Below are 21,847 nucleotides of genomic sequence, written 5' to 3'. Positions count from 1 at the left end.
AGTCATCATTTCACACTTAGTTCTCCTTCTTGTTTTGTTAAATCACTTTAGGTAGTTTCAATTTATGTGTTCATAAAATTAAACAAGTGCTGTGAATACAGACATTACACATGCAGTATACAACTCTCACACTTTGATTTTACTTATTTAATATATAACAAATCACAAGCTAAAGTGACTGTTTAGTCCTAGGCACAGCTAGCATTTTTTTGGATACCCCCCCATAATTAATTGATGCCAGATGTAGCAGCCATGTAATGCTTAGTGAGTGAAAATCATTTACTGTAAATGAGTAAAAGAAGGCATTTCAGCATGAATGACCTGTTCAACACTTTGATGTTTTTAAAGTCAGACTTTTCCAACCACTATACTTTTTCTTTTTATTCCTGAACAATAACCACGCAGTAAAATGTACAAAAGCGTGTTTTATTTATGCCAAATTAATATGAGATTAATTCAATGATGAGCAAAGAATGAGGTATGGCATTCCAGGTAGAAAAAATCTTACTTTATAACTCAGAAAATATTGATTTGTAAGACTGCTGCTTATATTTATGTAGAGAGTCTGCGTATTTCAGAGAGAGTGGCAGTTTGCTATTTCACTCTTTGTCTTGCTCTTTGTAATCATAAAGAAAATCAGGCTTTTGTGGCCATTTACATGCAATACAGACAAATTCTATATTGTGTGTACGTGCGTTACTCTAAGTGCGCACGCACACACAGTTAGACAGTTAATAGTTGCACGGTTTTGTAGTTGCTGGCCAATGGATGAGTCATAAAACATCAGTATCGGCTAATTCTTTGAATGTCTGAAGAGGCATCTGAAATGTTACTCTGACTCTGAACACCTTTGTTTACAGTACAGACTACAGAAAACCTAGAGATTTACAGTTGCATATTCAAGACATGAAAAGTACAACAGGCTGTGTGTTTTTAGTTCTGTTCAACTTTAGATGAAGAAATGCCCAAGTTGTAAGAAACATCCTGTTAATTCCAAAGGTTATGAAACTTTTTTCCTTTCAAAAAGGCTCAAAGATTCAGCTGTTGAATGTCCATATAAAGAAACAAGACGTGATGGATAAGGTATGAACACTATCTTAGCTGGTGCCATAACATCAAAGAAAAGACGACAAAAAAGGTGAAGTAAATTTTCTGTACTAAACATAATGTTTTAAATATTTTAGATTTGTTTGATAGCCTCTTGAAAGACCACACAATTATTTATTTTTTTTATGGCCTGTGAAAATTCTGGGACAGCCTTACAGCCACAGAACAGTAAAGACTGCATGAGAATATTGCCAAGAGTATGACAGAGATAACCTGGTTGGACAATTTGGTGTTCTTTCCTGTAGATGCACTGCCTGAGGTAATTGGTTTAGGGATAACATTAATTACCACATTGCTCATTAATGGATGAAGCCTTTATTGGTTCCATTGATCAGCCGGACCTGTTAGCCATCATCCTAAGCAATGGTGGATGTAACAAGCTTACATATTGGCATATCAATTAATGCAATCAATTCCTGTCTAGCAGTTGCCATTCCCCCGTCTACCCCACCCCCTTACAATTGGCCCTTCTTTTTTCCTCTATCAAGTATCTGGATGGCCGAGACAAAAGACCCATGCCAAACAAAAGTTCATTAAAAGATTTCCTAATTGTTCCTACGGTTGAGGTCATTTAACAGCAGATTGACAGAACTAATGTTAGGGTGTTTTCACAAATGAGAGGTGCAAAATACAATCTACACAATACTGGGAAAAAGACATTTTAACTGATCTGACATAAGTGCTGTAGCAGCAGTGACTTGATATTCTTGCTGAGCTTCAATTGAAAAGTCCAGCAGGTTAAGTGTGGATTAAACTTAGAAAATTAGTATTAGTGTACTTCTGAAGACATTATGACTAAGAATAAATGGATCTGAGCACATTAAGACTTAGATTTAGTTCTGTTGTGTTCCAAGCCTCCTTTTTAAACAAATATGAGAGTGACGGCAGATTTGTAGTAGGACTGCCCATTTTACTTTATTCTACTCAGGGGGAAAAGCCTACTTCCCTTTTCTTATTTAAGATCAATGTGCCTTTTAAGGAGCCATTGATTACAACTCGGAATCCTCTCTGTGCCTTGTATGCTCCAAAGGGACGACTGACTTCAAATACGAGACTGCCGTGCCCTGGCATAACATGGTGAAATGGGTAGAACATAAGGAATGAATGAGAGAGTAGGGTGTGATAACTGAGAGCACACCATGACAAAGTGGAGGGATTTACCGTTGGGCCCACAGCACTTCATTTGCTTAATAACAGATCATTCTATAAGAAAGTGGCGCTCGGAGGGGGATATCACCCAACGAGGATGTCTCACTTGCAGAAATCCTATTTGAAGACAACACCTTTTGAGCGCTCATCCTCCTCCACGCCTAAGACGATCAACGCGCATGACAGGCCCCATTAATATGACGCCCTGTGTAACCTTGCTCTTTTTCCCTCTCTTCCAACAGGAACAAAACTGATAGCCAAGGAGGAGGGGCATTATGTACCAACTGAGCATGTAACAGGAGGGGTGGTGTTCAGTTTGAGAAGATATCTTGCATATCCTCTTTCTGAGCTAAGTGGAGCCACCTTTTTAAAGGTGGGAGAAATTTAGCGAACAGGAAACAAGAGCAAAGCGCTTTTGGTTTGTGTCTAATCAAATAAAATGCCTGTTTTTTTTTGTTTTTTTTTGTTCCCCCAGGGTTTCCTCATTTCTGAACTGTAACTCACACTACCATGTACAGCTGTGTTACCAGCCTGAATCACATATTACATGGACAATAACAACCACATATCAGTTGACACACAAAGACAATAGTGACCTGGAGCCACTGGCAAAATGATAACAGACCAAACAAGATTTTTTTTAAAATATATACACTTGTATCTAAATACAAAGCACACAATTTCTCTATATTGTGTGTGTTTTAAGTGTTTTACAAAAGCCATTAAACACCATACAATACTTAGGAGTAAATGCAACATAGTGTTTAAAAGAGAGCAAAGCAAGAGAAAAGGCAATAGAAAAGTTAAGCTTGTGCAATAAATACACAAAAACAGACTTTATTATCCAAACAGATAAACCTTTAGCTGGGTTCTAAAAGGATCCACAGATTCTCAAACTCTTTATGTAAGAGTATAGACATGGGCAGGATGATGACACAGAATCATCGGTTCACATATTAGAGGCTGAATATGTCCTGGTCTACTGCAATAAGCACAAATTCTATTCTAGCTATAATCATTTTTTAAATACACTATGCAGACTGGGCCTCTGATGATTGCCACTGCACCTCTGTGAACCCTGCAGTGACTAAAAAAAGGACAACCCGCTTGTTGGACAGTGTTTTGCGTCAAGAGGGAGACCACATGCGCAGGCAGTTGGTCGGACAGCCCCTGCTCGCTCGATGCGGACCTCCTGAAGGCCCCTGTCCCCTGAGCGGCACACAAGTGGGCTGAGCAATTAACAATTTCATGCTGATTGCCTGAAGCATGTTTTGCTATGCCATAAAGATAATAGCATGAAGGGTGCAGCGGCAGCAGCCCCCCCACCCCGCCTCCTCCGGTGTTCCTCTATTGCTTCCATCTCTCAATTCTCTCCTGTGCAATTCACATGTTGGAATGGCGCTCTGCCGTCTTGCTTTATTAAAGGCACTCTCCGTGCTTAGAGGGCGCGTTTAAGAAAAAAATATATAAAGATGACTCCCTGAAGAGTAAACAGGGATGATTATTAAAGGGAAGGAGAAAACTACAGTCTTGGTCTCCCACTGGCTTCTTGATTTGAAAGTCTAATTTGGCAACTGCACACAACAGGCGTGCAGGTAGACAAAACAAACAGATTCCATTCCCCTAGACAGACGGAGCATGCTCAGAGCGGCTACTGGTGACAGCCCTCATCTCCTTCATTCTCTTCCCTGCCACAGCATGACAGCAATCCACTCTGACCATGGAGCTCACCGCTGTGCAACAGGAAAATCTGTGTACCATTAAGCCTCCTATTTGTGCAGATAAAATATATAACATGTAAAGAGTGCAAAGCATGAGACAGTAGTTGTGTAAGGCTAAAATGCTGGTGATCTTAAGGAACGTAAAGATGAAAATGATATGAACTGTAACATCTATTTGGGTATAAGTAAAGGGTTTTATATTTATCCTGTAAAAGAGTTCACCGTGCACGAAGGGAAACAGGCCGACCCACACAAAACAAGAATGCCAGCCACCATTACCGCTGGTGGACAACAGTGGTTATAGTAGACAGCCTGGTGAATTCACATTATTAACTGCATAGGACAAAGAAGCAATAGCATGGCTAAGCTCTTTTTTCTTTTTATGATAATTTGAGACTAACTGTATGAACAGCACAGAAAAATTCACATGAACTTGAACTATACACTTAACATTTTTGGATGGTTCACAGACATGTAGAAGCTTTCTTTTGTGCACCATTACTTCAGTTCCCAATGTGTGCCTTTCCTTTTCTGAATATGTAGGTGAGACGTTAAAAAAGAAATATTTCTGATTAAAATCCACAACTAAATGATTAACTGAATTAAGTCTGGTGCTCTCAGTATTCAGAAGGCCACATTATTAACAGTGTAGCCCAAGGCGTTCTGGTTTTTTTCTATGTGAAAAGAAGCCACGCAGACATAAGGAGAGGCAGTGGACAAAGGGTTGTGGCACCAGCACTCTGCCCCGTTAGCCCGCTGTATGTGACACCCCCAAAGCACCACACACCTCACTGGGTTTTGGCTGCCCCCCCCCCCCCCCCCCCCCCACTCCTCTCCTCCAGCTGAGTGTGAAAGTCCAGCTGGTGGACTGACAGCCTCGACACCTCAGCTGAAGATAGCTGCATTATAGGCCCCATATTGTTTATGTCATGGAGTCTGTCATTAATTTGCATTCTGAAGGAGCCACATACACACTTACCATTCGATAAGGAGAAACATGTTTTTGCGTTAATTTATACGATACAATGACACCCTCCCACCCCCACCCCAGACACACAACAACACACACATACACTTATAAATTGCAGTCACATCCCCCTGCTAGAAGGGGATGATAATTGCGGACGGCCAATAAATTACTGCTGCCTCCACATCAATTATAAGCATCACGTCTGGCAATGAGGAAAATGAGATCTTGTGACAAATTTCATGAGGCTTGGCTGCCCAGCAGCCTTTCTTAACATGCTACAGATAGCAATCCCTTATCTAGCCTCTGTAATGGGGAGCTACGGATAGAGAGATGGAGCTGCAGCCATTTAATTAAAAAGCTGGGGGTAGGGGGTGGAGAGGTGTAATTCATTGAAAAGGCACAGGAAGGAGACAAAGCCTTTGTCTCCAATACATATTTTCCACAACATTGTCACTCATCAGAGGCTAAGTTTGTATCTCCTCTGACAACAACTCTGAAGATTTTTCCCACAGTAATTTTGCTCGTCTCTCCGCCGTTCTCTTCTCCATTTTTTCCCTTCTCTCCTCATTTTTTTTAAATTTCCCAAGAGTCCGCTGTTTTCTCCTCTGGGACAGATAGAGCATTTTTTTTTACGAATGACTGCGGTGGACGGACAGTGGCAGTGAATGAAATGGCCCCTGCACCTAATTGTATTCCCACCTGGGGAAGGCAGGCAAGGGCGGAGGCTTCAAGAGCACAGCAATGAGGATTTATGGCAGATGGGAAGACGGCAAAATAAAACACCAAAAGGGATGGCTCTTAAATCTCATTCCCAGTGCAATATTCATTGTAGTTGCAATTGGGTGTGCTGATGGAGCACTGAAAAAAAAAAAAAAAGGGGGGGGGGGGGGGGGGAGGACTGCTGTGTTCAAATTATGGCTGTACTCTCTACTAATATTTAACATCATTAGAAAATCATTAGAAAACCATCATAAAACCTGGGATTATGACCAGAGCATTAAACACAATGATTATTCAGTGTATTCCTTCTCCGCTCTGCCTTGGAAATGAGATTTGCAATGCTGCGGCTATGTAGAGGAAAGTATGAATATTTTTCATAATTACTGTAACATTTGAAAAACATTGGCTTGCATGAATTACTATAACATTATGAAGTTGTGTTTGTCTGCCCAAAAGCAAAGTTTTCATTGAAGCTTGTATGGGATATCATTAATGCACTTTCATGGGGGCATCAGCAGGAACAATGGTTATTTTATTAAATTCTAACCTTACAAGGTTTTACCAGTTGAATGGGTGGCAGAGGCACGCATCATCGTAACCGTCATTATGTTGTAGTCTCAAAGGCGGTGGGACGTGAGAGAGAAAGCAAGTTCTATGCATGCTGAAGTTTTAGAGCATTTAATAAACTTCAGTGTGGGATATCAGCTTTCTAAGGAAAACAGTGTAAAAAGGGAAGAAAGAAAGAAAGAAATCTAGCAAATCAGGTTATGTGACTGCAAATGAGAGCACATATATCTACTACTGTAAGCTGATGTACTCTGCTTGAAGAAAAGGAGGGCCGATAGTGTCAGAGTTGAGTCTTTACTTTTTGGGATTTCTCGGCAGCCCCATTATCAAGAGCAGCCATCAGCACAAAGATAAAAGATCCTAATGGAGCTGGCCCTAGTGGAGATGAAAGGTGCAGAGATGGCACACTGTTATGAATCTCTAATGCAGCCCATGTTTCTAAGGTAATGACTGACTCTCAGGCCCCTTTCATAGGCTTACTTGCTTAAGGCCTGGGCAATAAAGGTCTCTTATTCCTTGTCACTAAGCAGTAAGGAAGAAACCCCAGGCACGGCCCTTGCTCTCATTTATACTCTATCCTAAGAAGGTATACAGGGTTTTAGTGAGGGGGAAAAAGCAGATCTGCATCAACTCTGATTCAGTGAACGGATTGACATAATCAGTACAAACTGGTGGCAAGGTTGAAAATAGTCTTACTCATCATCTGAATGTGACTTGTGGTCTGTTGCTGCTCCGCAACTAAATGGTAATCACTGTGATAACAATGAGAAGTGGCAGATAGCATAATTTCGGAGAAGCGAATGGATGTTGAAAATAAACATTTCGCTTTCTTTGAATTACACAGAAGACAGTGAATCTTTTTTTTTTTTAAATGTTGTAGTATGCTGTTTTACGATAGGTGAAGAAGAGAAGCAACATATTCCTTTTGGGTCAGGATGAGCAGAAGGCTAATGTAAGAGCAATTCCTTGTCAAGCTTTTCAGAGTAATTGAACTGACACTTATGAGAACCAATGTTCTTTTAAATGCATTACTTGGCAGATATTCAGGCTTTTGTCCCTTAAACTTTGCCAGCAAAAAATCATGCCCTTTGAACAACAGGGAGAGGTGAAAATACATAGTGAGAGAAGTCTTTTCTCCAGTCCCTTTCACAGAACCTAATGGATTGTGAGCACTTAATGCATTAATCAATCAATATCTCTCACTGTACATCAACAGTGCGACCAAGTTATGAATGACCTCTGCAACAAAAAAGGACACTTAAATGCACACAAGATTGCTCCTAGGTTAGTAACTTGGCCCAGGTTTTTACCACCATGATTACACCTTTGCAAGGCACAGGGCCATTAACGGTGCACTAAATATACTGAGGCTAGTTGTTATACAATTTACACATGAATTTGCTGGAGTTAGTAAAATACTATAAGCCAAAGTTCTTGCCTTATTAATTCAATCTCCTACCTGGACATCCTTCAGGATGTATGACATAAGAAATACTTCACATAGAGCTGCATCCACTTTCTGCATTACACCAAGGCCACGCACGCTTATACCTATCACATTATAATCCGCTATAAGTAGCAGGTTTGGTCACCAAGCAACATGAGAACTGCTCTGGCTTGCTCTTAGGCATCATGAAAGGTAAGTGCACTTTGTCGTAATGTGGCTCAAACGCTAATTTAAAGATGGTCCCCATCTTTAGGAATATTAATATGAAAAAAGCACTCTGGGTTGAGAGGAAACGTTATAAGTAGTCGGGTATACTCCACTGATTGGCTACTGAATGGAATTTTCAAAACTACACTACTTTTAAGATTTACAGATTAATCAGTCAGACAAATTTGCAGCAGAATAAGAAAAACAACTTAAATACTAACAGTCTCTTAATATCTGATGATGTCAGAAAAGAAATATATTTTCATGACTACAAATCATTCCTTAGATGTTGCAATGACCTTGCGGCATGACTGTCAACTGGTTTAGCTATGGATTTTGATAATTCTCAAACTGATCAAATTCTGGGCAGTGCACACTTGTCTACTTTTTCTTTTTAAATGTCTGGATAGAGAAGATAGATGAGAAGAGCTGAGGAAGTTGATGGTAAATGATGGTAGGGGGATTGTGAAGGGTGTTGATGGGGGGCATGGCTTTTTGGGCCCCTTCCTGAGTATTGCTGGAGCACAGAAGTGAACATGGAGACATAGTGGAACGGACAGGCACTCAGGGCAAAGAGTCAGAGAAAAGAAGAGCTCAGAACAAGAGCACAAACTAATGCTATTGTGGGCAAGTCACAATGGTCTTGAAAAGTGACCGCAGAGGGCCCTTAAACAAAGAAGGCATTGCCATTCACTCTCCCCCACCCAATTAGATTCTTTTGCCCAGTTTAACATGACAAAAAGCAGTCAATTTTTCCTAATTCCTGTTGCTACACCGGCCCCTGTCCTACCTTAACTTCGTTCTACCTCAGAATGTGGCCCCATTTGTTAGACTGACAGCAACTTGTGACATGGATTCAAACACATCCACTGTGTTCTCCGTTCTACATCTCACACACAAATACGCGCCCCATCTCAGGTTTCCCAGGTAGGTGAAATATTCAACATATACATGAGAGGGACCGATTTCCAGAAAAGCCTCACTCACCAAGCACTGCTAAGCTTATACATTTTCATTTTTTCACTGAAAAATAACAGTATTTCTTTCTTCTCTAGATCTTAGATTAGATGCAACTAAAGATTGATGTGTTTCCTCCATTCTCCACAGATTGGAATATAAAGGTACTCTTGAGATAGTTGCTGCTCAGCATTTCTGCTAAAAAGATGACAAACTGGGGTAAAAAACACAAATGAACTGATGAAGCGTAGCCCTAAAATTCATCTAAAAACAGTACAATATTGTGCTGCAAATAGTACTATAATTCTATTCCATACAAACATCTGTATCACTGAACAGATCCATCAACTATGGGTTTTTTGTTTTATTCTTTACAGGCACCGTTAGAGGCTAAACATATAGAGCCCTTAGAACAGCATACTTAATTATCATTTCTGACAAGTGTTAAACCACACAAGGCTAAACCTAATAGATGAGGTCATTTCTAATTACAAGAAACAACAGACACCACACCGCTATTGATCTTTCTGTTGGTAAATCCATAAAGTATCCCACCACCATTGCTTAAAACTCACAGATGTCCTGAAATTGTCATGGTTCAGCCAAATGTAATTAGCAAACACATTTATTTTACATATAAAATTAATTGATTGGTCCTGTAAAAACACACCTATATATGTATAATGATTTGAGATCACTAATGATAACTTCAGGGATTTATGAACAATGTATTTTCATAAGGGGGGGGGGGGGGGGAGAGAGAGAGAGAGAGAGAGAGAGAGAGAGAGAGAGAGATCACCATCAGAGAATACTATGTTCACTTGAAATCGATGGTGATATACTTAATAATTTTAGAATATACACAGTTTGTATTTGTGGAGAAATTGCAACACATTGCACAAACTGACTAATACGTGTGTGTATTAAAGTGCTACTGCAATCTAGAACACTGTGTATAATATTAGGGAAAAAAGCTGCCTCTCTCTATAGCAGAACTTGGTTTAAAATAAAAGCTTAATCCAAAATCATAGTCTCAAAGTTTTTAAGGAACAGATTATCAACAGTACTGTGTAAAATGACGTGTAAATGAAGGCTATGTGTAAATGAAATGAGAAAAATAGACCAATAATTTACTTAGAAAAAGCGTGCCGGACTTTTTCCTACCACTGTGCCATTTTTACTGTTGGTAAAATAAAAAGTGTGAAATATGACAGCAATAGACACAAGTGTGCAAACTTGTTTATTATTCATATCTGTGTCACAGGGTGAACACTGACAGTTCCACCAGAAGTAAGTAATTAAGCACAAATTACAGTATATAGAAATTTGTTGTTGTTAGGCATTGATTAACTGGTAATTAGATGAAATCTTGTTGTTGCAGTAACTCCTTCTCCATCTCAAGGGTCATGGTGGAACCTTTTCTCACCAGTTTGTATTTATTTGTGTATATGTCAGGATTTTTATTTACAATCTCTTACTTATCATCCATTACTCTGCTCTTCCATCCTTTGCTCCAGACAGTGGGAAGAAAATCTACAGCCAACTCACAAAACAACAGTGGCAGAGCAGCATATCCAGGCAGATAAAGAGAAACTGAGAGGGAATGGCTATCTATTGGAGGAAGAGGAACACCATAAATATGACTGAGGCAAACAAAAAGCATTCTGTTCCAGATTGGAACTCGGCAGGTGTTCACATCTAGTTAAGCAGAGTTGGGATGTGAGAAATCTATAGAAGCTTTCTTTAACAAATGTTGCCCTCGCAGAATAATTATTGTTTAGCTAGTAGACACCACCCACTAACATACACTCTTCTGTATGTGTTCTGCTAATCAATCGCATTGTTCTTCAAAACATGATCTTATTTCATGCATCGGGGCCTGTTGGGAAAAATACCTGAAAGTACGCAGCCACAGGCTCTGGACCTAAACGTGCTTTGTAATCAATGGGAACTTACCACAGCATCACTGGTGGTATCACACTCAAAGTGGTGTGAGAATTTCTGTTTGCTGCCGATAGCCAGCTACAGAGGGGAAGGGGTGAGGGAGATATTTGTGCACACTAGACAAATCCAGCACAATTCCCAATATCCGTATGTAGAAGGTTCCCAGTAATGTCACACACACACACACACACACACACACACACACTCACACACACACACACACACACACACACACACACACACACACACACACACACACACGCACAAAGTAGAGCCTCCCTCCCACACATAATATCCTTTTGTGTTTTTCATCAAACTCATCCATTTCTCTTCATCCACCCTCCCTCCCTTCTCCCCCCCCCCCCCCCCCCCCCCCCTCCTCAGGTGGTGTGTAGTGTACTGTCAAGCACAGCGTGAATCAATGACTGGTGCTCACGCCCACAGGTAAAGGTTAGAAAGGTTCACTATTGAATTATTTCTGCACTTCTCTCATTGCTGCCATCTGCCTGGCTGCTTTTAGTTGATGCGGTTAAGGCACTGGAGGGGACCCTTTTTACTAATGCACTCAAAACATGAATGCATGTGTGCGTTTGTGTGCGTATCCCGTATGAGTCTGCATGTTGGTTTATTTGTAAGGATGCTTTCTTCACATGTAACTAACATAACATGAGTTTTGCACACATGAACGTGCACACACACACACACAATTATGCACACTCTGTTCGCCACTCATGCCTATCTATCAGACAGTAGATAATGAATCACAACATCTGTGCTTTCAGCTAGTCTTTGTTTCATGTGCCTTTATTCTAATGGAGCCTTCAGAGTGTGAGGGCAACATGCTGTTGGATAGGGCATCCTTCACTTTCTGGTTTTGTTTTGCTGTCAGCGAGGCTGATCGTCTCTGCTGGACCCAGGGTGAGCTCATCCATAGCACAGATCATGCCCTTTGATCCACCAGCTCCCTCTGGGGGGCACAAACAGCCTTATTAAAAATGGCTAAATAAAACTTTCCTAGCCTCAACTCGATAGTTCCCAAACTTTACCCCAGCTTCCTCTCTGATGCTGCCTATGGTCAAATTGAGAAGCCTAATTCTGACAGCAAGCCGCACTGTTCACCCGATACCAAAACACAGAAACAAATGAAGACATATAAGTTTTTAACAATTTATTGCTTCTAGTTGCTAAACTACCTGGCATTACACTAGCACTGCAATCAATACCACAGACAAAAGAATGTTGAGTATAAGACGATAATGCGAGCCTTAGGGGAAAGTTTAAGTGAGGAGTGTGAACGGAAACTTAGGAAAAAGCTTAAATATTAGAACTATTATATACAAAGAAGTAAAAAAAATTAAATGAGTAGTAGTAGATGTAGTAAATTATTGGGCCACCATGTGCCTATCAAGCAATCATCTGTACCCATTGATTCTACAAGTTTATTCATTACTGGAAGGATGGAGCTCAACACATCAATCCAAAATCTCCAACATGTGTTCATCTGGTCACTGTAAAGGCCCTGGCACCATTTTTCTATCCTCATCAAACCACTACTTTTGAATCATCCTGGAAGAGACCACTCCCATTAGGATAGAAATGTTTTATCACAGGATAAAGGTGTGATCACTCAGAACAACTTTCTATTGATTTGCAGTGACCCTTTCCTGCAAAGGGATAACTGGACCCAAACCATGGCAGCAAAATGCCGCCAACAGCAGAGCAGAGCTATCAGATCACCTCCCCGAATGGGTCAAGCATTCAGGCCTATACCATTCTCTCCACATATGCACTTACAGACTTATTGAGAACATGCTAAAGGATGACTCATCTCATCACTTTCTGTTCCCAGATCTCTAGAGAGAATGGTTTGCACCACTAAACACTCAAATGTGCATTCATCTTAATAATGACAGGCTTATACACTGTAGTCCTACTCTAATATTCCTCTCTCTGTTATTGTCGAAGGACTGTTCTTGCTCAAACACTCTGATAATGTTCTGCATCGACATACTCAATCCCCTAAGAAAGAGCTGCTCATGAGAGTTGCTCTTGTGTTTCTTTTTAACTAAAGCAAAAGCATCTTGGCCTTTGAATGTGCACAATTCTTTTAACTTATCCCTTTCACATAGATTTAAATGCAGATGTCAATTTATGCGCTGTCCCTACAGTGAGCAGTCTGTGTGACTGAAACTCCTGAAGCTCCAGCCATTTCTGCCACAGCAATGATCAATGGACAAAGTCATTTTAATTGTTTTGTGTTGGTATCTCGATACAAAACCTGAATCAGTGGGTTTGTTTTGCATTTTTGTTAGTTTTGTTATACACACCACAAAGCATAATTGGATGCTAATTGCTTAATTGTTCTATGTTCTGCAGCTGCATGGAAGCGTCTGCATTTGTTGTGTTTCTCCACTCATTTTATTTGTTTTTCCCCCTTTAATTTCACACCTGCTTGTATCGCTTTCAGTGTATTAACATTGCCCAATAATTTCAAAAAGTTATTTTACTAACTATATATGCATCTCTTGAGAAATGCCATTTACCATCAAAAGATTTGACAATGAAAGAAAGCTTGTGATCACATTTAAAATAGTTCATGCTATTTATCCGTATAGGTTTGTTGTAAATTGTCTAATTAGAAAAGTCATCCACCTACGCTATCTCACATTTACCTCTGGCAGAACTAAAAATAATTTCTCTATAAAAGCCAGACAGAAATCAAATAGATTTCATATAATTTGGTCATTAAAGGGTGTAAACCTGTTTTTCCTTCATCTCATGTACCTATGGCAGCGACATGACTGGTGCTATAATTAAACCCATCACAACCATTATGTCTTTGGCACCTAATCTATTCCCTCCTCCTCCGTGTGTGTCTGTCTGTAACCACAGACTTCTCGCCCTCAGCTCTGATTGACAGACCCTGTGGAGGCTGTGGTCACTCCGTGTGACTGACACGAGGGGCAGCGAGGCTACTGCATTACCTCCTTCCCCTGCCTTTGAGTGCCTTCTGATCCTGCAATCCAGCACCTCACACCACCGATCGTCACCTCTGCTCCAATATCCAGCAGCAAAGGCTCTAGGCCTGAAAATAGAACTCATTAACACGTTTAGTAAGTACAAATGAGATGACTCTCTCCTGATGGACTGTCTATCTTTTGGATCAGCTTTCAAGGAGAGTGTGTGGTAATGACAAGAGAGAGGGAAACCAATATTATAATGTGCTGCCGGCCTGCTCTGAAAATGGGCTTGATGACAGGGAGAGCCTCTTGCACCCACACGGCCTGACTTTCAGTGTGGACACCTATGTGTGTGCTCGTTTATGGTTATGCAAGTTTGCACAATAAAATCTGGCGCATAGTTACACTCACGTAACATAACTAACACGCAGGGTGCAAAACATACAAAGCACAGACAAGGTGGACTAAAGTGAACTAATGTGTGAAAGTCTCACAGTACGACTGCTTCATTAAAAGGTTTGTATTGCGCTTTTGAGGGCCACTTGCTTTTGGTGTCTTAACATGACTCAGTCTGTCCTAATAGGATTCATCACTTTTCTGATAATCTCATTTTTATGTAAATGCTCATCTTTGAACTTTATGCTGCCACAAAGCCAGATGTATTGGACCGAGTGGCACACCAGGAGTCAGACTTTACCCAACTTCCAGCCTGAGGGGAAAGCTAACTAGTATTTACACGAACGATGGTTCAGTCACCAGACATTTTTATTCACAGCCTATCCCAGAATAGAGTTGCGGCTTTCTGGTCAATTTGCTATTACAGGATGAGCCAGGAGATGAATTCATACCAAGCCTGTAAAGCAGGGGGCACAGGGAAAGAAAGGACTTCCTTGTGTTAGTTTGAGCAGCAGGGTCATGAATTCTAAAATACAACTGGAAAATCTATAAAGCCATCATTTTGGCTTTTTAATAAATGTCTAGTCTTTTGTAATATTTTCAAAATGAAAAGTAATGCATTTATGAATTTCCTGGCACGTTTTGCAGACAGCAAACAATTTCCTTTGCTGCCTAGATGCCCTTCGGACAGGGATTAGAAGGCAGGCGACTGACAGAGGCCTGACTGAGCTGTGGGCCCTCTGGGGCCCTGCTCATCCAGGCCTGCACAGCCCTCATCCTCATATCCACTCTGCATCACCAGGCAATAACAGCCTTTATTAAAAGCGCATTGCAGCAATGTCTGTCTATACAACTTACTTTTAGATTGGCCATAATGTGGCATGTAGAAAGGGTCTGGTGGTTAGGGGCTATAATATCCTGTTTCTGGAAAGGTTTACTTTGCATTTTAACAAGCATGAATAAAGAAGGACATTCCAGAAATGGCTACCGTCTGTTTTGCTCTTGCCTGTGGGGAGCAAAAGCTCTGACCATAGCCATTGCATGCCATCAGAGCGTGGCCGGGCTCACCTCTGATTTTACGTAGCTTTAATAGCAGTAAGTTCGCCGCTGGATGTGAAGATGGTTATAGTTTGATAGCAGTAGATGGTAAAATCCTATAAAAAACATATACATATATATATATATATGTATATGTATATATACATATATATACATATATATATGTGTGTGTATATATATATATATATATATATATATATAAAGATCAGTAATATGCATTCTGAACACATGGTAGTAATTTGACAGACAGGATGTCAACACACTATCTCCCATCATTAAATCTCAAGGTGAGCTCCACAGTGTTTGGCAAACCCTAAAATATGAGCACCTTTGCTCTATCAGAGCATTTTCCACACCATTGTGTATTTTCCAGCATTTTCTGACTGTCTCAAGAATTATGCATGAGGTAGAAAGGGAGGCATGTGGGGAGGGAAGAGAAATGCCTCTGTTGTCAGGATGGGCCTTGCTATTAGGTGTGTGACCCTGAAAGTGCACCCCTTTTAGCGAAACAAGCAATGGATCTCATACTGGATACCACTATTATGCAGTAATTTGTATGCATCCTCTTGTCTCATTTCCATTTATTAAAGCACGCAGCTCCCTGCCCAGTTTCTCAAACTGGTCATTGAAAGTAACACTGATCTAAACCGGAGGTTTATGTACCACTTTCAAGCAGTTATGAAGTGGCAGAGAAAACAAGCGCAGAGTTAAAGTGAGATAACCCCTCCCCAAACCAGTCTTCGCCCCCATACCCAGGTCTCTGTGTCCAAACAGACGGGAGACAATGACTGGTGGCTGCCCAGGTGGCCCCAGCCCCAGCCTTCTCCTTCTCAGCCTCCTAGGCTCACAGACAGGGATTTCCTCCTGCGATGAGAGCCAAGCCGTCACAGCCCAGCGATCAAGGGCCCGCCATCTGTGACTGAAGCAGATTTACAGCAGGAGCTAATCCACACTGTCAGCTACGTTTGTTTTCCATCTCTGCCTCCACCACGCACATACATAAACTCACTGCAAACTCTCTACAAGTGAGAAACACTAACTTTTTACCCTTATAAAACACTCTCTTCTGAATCTCTTCCATTCACGCACAGACCTAAAGCAAACACTAACCCCTTGCACAGAAGGACATTTACCCATCAGCTCAATTTAATTTTGCCCCTATTAAAAGGCATGATCTCATTTTGCTCTATGCTTAAAAATAATTTTAGTTGTTAAAAATGAGAAACCTAAATGTGTCACTGAGTTACATGCCCCGGTGAACATCATTCATAAGAAATAGGGTCATCATATCTCTCCAACACAAGCTCCCCAAATTCCTCTGCATCCGTTTGGGAGTTTCCTCTGTGTATTAGCTTCTCCTGCACACTTGTACAACCTGATTCTTTACACTGACAGCTGTCAACAATAACTCTAAACACCTACAAACCACTCTTGGTTTCACCTGTTTCTCTGTAGTATCATAAGATATATTTGCTGTTATGACTCTCTTCATAACTGAACACTTGATGGGAATTTTAAACATCTTCAGTTTTCAGTTTCATCCCTATATCTTTTCTATTTTATCTTTATGTAAATATGCCAGCTGCTATTCTTAAAAAAAAGAAAGTAGTGCACTGGTTCAAGTCAGTGCTGAGCTTTGTTCTCTGCACACAGGGCAGCTGTGTGGGGTTGGGGTCCCTCTGAGACCTTCTTTGTTTCGCCATACATAAAGGGTTAAAGAAGACAAATGGAGGTGGGGCCACAGAGCAAAATGCCTAAGCAGCACATTTATAGTATGGGCAAGAATTAAAACAATGCAGGCTTTTTATCCCTGTGTTAGTCTAATTAAAAAGAAACCTAATTTCTGCTGCCCTTGCTCTCCTTGGACATTCAGCCCGGAGGAGATTTGTGGCAATAAATCCCAGTCAGTGTTTGCTGCATCCTCATAAAGAACATGGATATGCAAAGTTGTAAAACACTCCAGATCACATGTGAGGGCAGCCTAAATTTACTGCACTGCTGTCATAGCAACTTAACAGGCAACTTCAACATAATTAGCCAAAAGAAATTATTATGTAAGAGTTGTGCCAGACTACCATTGCATCCCACCTTTGTGTAACGCTGACATGTCTTTGATCACAGAACTGAGGGATTTTTTTTGCTTTGTTTGAAAGGGGGGGAGGTAGGACAAATTTCATATGTTCTGGCAACAAACCCAGAAGCGCAACAAGCCCAGCACCTAACCCAGCAGAGAAAGCCCTCGCAGGATCACAGAACAGCAGCAGGCGAGGGAATTACTGTCTAGGTGACCCAGAAATCCAGGGGCAACTTTGTTTTAACAAACCAGGGAATGTTCCACCACTTTAGCAAGTATGCCTCAACCACAAAAAGAGCCCTGTGCCACAGAAGAGCTAAAGAAGAGGAAATTAAATATTACACTGGGAATGGCTCAATCCTAGCTGAGAGGTGGGGCTGGCGGTCCAGCACAGCTGATGCTTTTGCGGTGTGAAACGGCAGAAATGAGGGGTGTGGAGTCAGCAATTTTAAAGTTAACGATTATAGACAAAGAGCTCTGATCATTAAAGTAGTAATGTGATCAAGATGCTCAGTTTTTACACACTGCCTTCCACCTAAAAGATCTCGTTTGTACATGGTTAGCTGTCAAGGAATAGAACGAGTAACATCCCACAAGCTAAACAACAATACTACACAACGTTAGAGCCTAAATAATAACAAGAAATTGCATTAACGTCCATCCCGATAATCAAGCTTCATCGTCACCAAAACACACTCTACAACTTTTTGAAAAACTTGTTCTTGTTTTTAAATTCTTGAATCTGTTAAATACCAGTGGTCTTTTTGAGTAAGTGAGAGTTGCTGTAATTTGATGAAGCTCTGCAAGGCAGCAACCACTGCTGACGTGTGTGTACATGTAATGATACCGTGCACACGCAGCCCCGTGCAGGGACACTTTGCCTAACCTAAGATCCTTCATCCTGGCACAAACACGGGCATCGGAAACATGAAAGCTTAAAACAGGCGAAGAAAAAAAAAAAACGAATCATAAACACTGCATCTACTGAAAAACAGAAAACACATTTATTTGCAAAGAGCAAAGCAACTCCTCCTGTCTGGAAAAAAAAAGAAGAAAAAAGATCCCAACCCCCCACCCCTTTTAACCTAAATGGCCCTTCCTCTTGCCTTGCATGTTCGCTTGTCCACTGTACTGTAGTCATTAACATATTTGGAGTGCAGCGAGCAGAAAGCTTAATTGTCCCTAATTGCTCGGCTAAATATGTTCTCTAATGATTTGCTTCAGATCTGTGACTGCCTTTTGCGCAATTTCCCGGCTGCTGGCTTCATTATCCCTGCCTCCTTGGAACAAAGCGTCTTCACAGGCTGGCCTTTTTTTTTTTCCTCCTACATAACACAGACAGCGAGTATGTGTGCGAGGGAAGTAATGGTTCCCTCTTGGAAGGACACACAATAGAGCCCCTTTGTCAGGGCACAGGAGTTAAAGTGATTAGAAAACCAAATCTCTACTAAGAAAGAGTGTTAATTGACCACAGCTCACTCTTCCTAATCAGTCCATAATAAATGGGCAATTGAGGCACTTTGTTTCAGCCGTGCAACTGTTGTTGTGGCGGAGTCTGTGTGCGTGTGTTTTTTTTTTTTGGGGGGGGGGTTCTTCTTGTTGCATCTGCTCCTGTTGTTCAGCCTTCACCCTAATGCTTTGCCTCAATGTGTCTTTAATGGCTTCTGTTCTTGCTGCACATTTTACGTAAAGCATAGTAAATCGCAACTACAACGGAAGACTAAAGTTGTACTGGCATCTGTTGTTGAGTATTGTGTCACACAGTTCTGTACGCATAAAAAAGTCTAAATGTACAAACAAGTGTAGTGCCCATGCATATAAGTTATGGCTGAGCGTCTTCATCATTTCAGAGTAAACTAAGAGCAAATGAAACAAAAAGGCAAACAAAAAAAAAATTAATTTAATTTGGAAACATATCTATCAATGGTCACATTTAGTCTATGAGGAATTTTGCGTGAAAGTGGGAAGCCTTTGAACAATTGTGAATGCAAATTGTTAATGACTTAGGTAAAAAAAAGCTTCTCAATTGAGCATGTGAATGCGTAATTGTGTGCAAGACACACGTGTAGGCAAAGACATCAAGAAAGTAAAAAAAAAAAAAAGTACCATAAAGAGACACTAAAAGCAAGCCCCAGGGGCATGTTCTGACCTGTATCTGAAGAAGGGCATTTGCGGATGGTAAAGATGGAGCTGAGGTCCTCCTCCTCCTCTGGCAGGCCCTTCTGCAAGCGCTGAAGTTTCCTGAGGCTCTCACTGCGTTGGTGCTTCATAGAGCGCACATGCTGGATCAGGTTGAGCTTGGCCTTGGTCGAGTAGTTGCACAGCACACAATGGTAGTAGCAGGCATCACCCTCCACCGCGTTTTCGTGCTGCTGCAGGTGCTGTGGGAGGCGAACAAGCGAGAGAGAGGGGAAAGATAGAGATGGAAAGGAACACAGGGAAAGAGAGAGATCGAGAGGAAAAGAGAGAGAGAAAGAAGTTATTGTAGATGGCAGATAGCTGGCTAGGCACCACCGACTCACTTTCACTCACACAGTTGGCAAATGAACAAATCAATTCCCAATCACAGCCCTGTTGTTTAACATCCAGACCTCTTCCACTTCAGGACAACTGTTTGGACTGCACACTTGTCTGCGTGAGTGTCTGTATCAGTGGGCTAACAGGACAGGAGAGGCCTGGGAGGCACGCAAATCTCAGGGGCCCAAGGGCGGGCAGGAATCGCATCAGCCACCCTTCAGAAGCCGCGGGTCTACAGCCTCACAGACGGAAGGAAGCATTGATCCCCTTCACTCAACAGAAGCTTCCCGTCTCTGAAAAGGAAACTCCAAACATCTGCCTGTTTCACGCATGGGATACTAAATATTGATCATGGTGAGTTAAATCCTCACTCTCTCACAGAAAAAGAGAGGCAAAGCCAGCCGGTGGTGAGGCAGGAGGGGGACTGAGGGAAAAGGGAACATTCCACAACAGGAGGACAACCTTCAGAGGACAGGAAATCAGCATCAGTATTGACCTGTCAACCCCAGCACTTCCTCCAAGGCTCCACAGCACGCCTGGTCCAGCTTTCACCCACTCTCCACAGAGTCACAACATGCACAACACCCTATAGTGACACCATGCCACAACAATTTCTTGTCACACCACCAGGCTCCAGTCTAATTACCTCCTGCATGGCTCAATCAATGATGCAATGCCAACACAATATGTCTGAACCTGGTGCGAGCAACAGAGTTATTGACCATTATCCTAAAGCATCACACTGATTGTTGCTGGATGTTTACAATAAAAGCCCCAGACCAGGCATGGCTACTTGTGTCATGCCTGTCACGTGCTGTTTCTTATATCAAACTCTGCAGTCTCGCTGTGGATTTCTGTGGCTGCAATCGATGTCAATCACCAAAAGTTTTCCTCTTTTTCCTGTGATCTTATTGGTGCCTGTGTCTCCTGTGAGGCATGCTGAGAGAGTACAACTAAATAATTGTAAAATGCAGAGTGTCTTATGCAGAGAGATTGTGGATGAATATATACCTTTTAGTACATACAGTACAAGTGAAACAGCTGTTCAATGAAGGCCAAAATAAGGATGAAACACTACTGGATACACTGAAAGGTATTTCTGCTCATTTTTAAAGCTATAATATGCTTCAATTGTCATTTACTTTGTAAACACAACACTATATATAATTTTTTTTAAAGACAATCCTGTACATTGTTTCTTTAACCAGGCAAAATGCACTGAAGAAAATTAACCTTGACGTTCACCTATACCATTTTTATACATTCAAACAGTATTATCTTCTATGTGTCAGTTTCCCTTTATAAACCATTCATCAAGAAGACACTGAACTATCCTCTCCTGCACTAGACGGCCTGTTTGGCTGGCTGGAAGACATAAAAGCAATGGAAACATTACACATTTAACCACATTACTTCTAAATCAGGTGTTGACAGGCTGGCGAAAAAAAAGTCATAACAATATTATGCCTCCCTAAAAAGCTCTTGTCCCTTTCTCCTAATGTTTAATTTTCTGGCAATATTCTAATATTGCTATGGGGTTTTCTGAGCTATTGTGTTTCATTCTCTTTGGCTTCATATTTCTCACTTCTACACCTAAAATGTGCATTAAGACACTGCTTCCAGGAAAAGGAATAGGAGGGTTTTTTTTCCTCTTTGTGAGCCCCACGGCTCAGTGTAATAGAGTTATTAGGTGATTGTAAAAAGCTCTGTGTGCTCTCCTTTCTCGCCTCGTTTTAAGCCATCCATGATGTCATGAATAGGTGTTGCTGGATATTGGGGGGGAGGGGGGGGGGGGGGGGCTTCTCCTTTTCCTCCTTTTCCTCTGTGCACAAATATTGCATCAGGACTAAGGCAGAGAGAAATCTGAGAGACAGATTTGGTTATAGATGACATCAAATCAATCAAATTTCTTTTAGTCATAGCAGATGTCTTGAAGTTTAAAAAAGGAGCTCTTGCTGCAAATGACTCAAGGCTCCAAAAATCTGCAAGAAAACCAGTTTTTAAAAAAGTGACAGCACCTGACCAAGACTTCAAAGCTAGTCTCGTGAGGCA

The 21,847-nt window shown here is 41.2% G+C and overlaps 1 protein-coding gene across 3 annotated transcripts in view; it reads right to left on the bottom strand.

Annotated features, from left to right (window-relative positions):
- The window catches only part of zfhx3b (zinc finger homeobox 3b), a 191,193-nt gene that overhangs the window by 40,136 nt on the left and 129,210 nt on the right, over window positions 1–21,847 (bottom strand). For all 3 annotated transcript variants that reach the window (XM_006780120.2, XM_006780121.3, XM_087838966.1), the window contains one exon: window positions 19,428–19,659. In XM_006780120.2, coding sequence (XP_006780183.2) covers window positions 19,428–19,659 — 232 coding nt within the window. The remainder of the gene's footprint in view (window positions 1–19,427; window positions 19,660–21,847) is intronic.

This window comes from Neolamprologus brichardi, chromosome 1 (assembly GCF_056152115.1).
Source record: "Neolamprologus brichardi isolate AB-2024 chromosome 1, ASM5615211v1, whole genome shotgun sequence".
In the NCBI taxonomy this organism is placed as follows: domain Eukaryota; kingdom Metazoa; phylum Chordata; class Actinopteri; order Cichliformes; family Cichlidae; genus Neolamprologus; species Neolamprologus brichardi.
The sequence above is the reverse complement of the archived record's forward strand: the minus strand, read 5'-3'. Positions and strand labels throughout refer to the sequence as shown.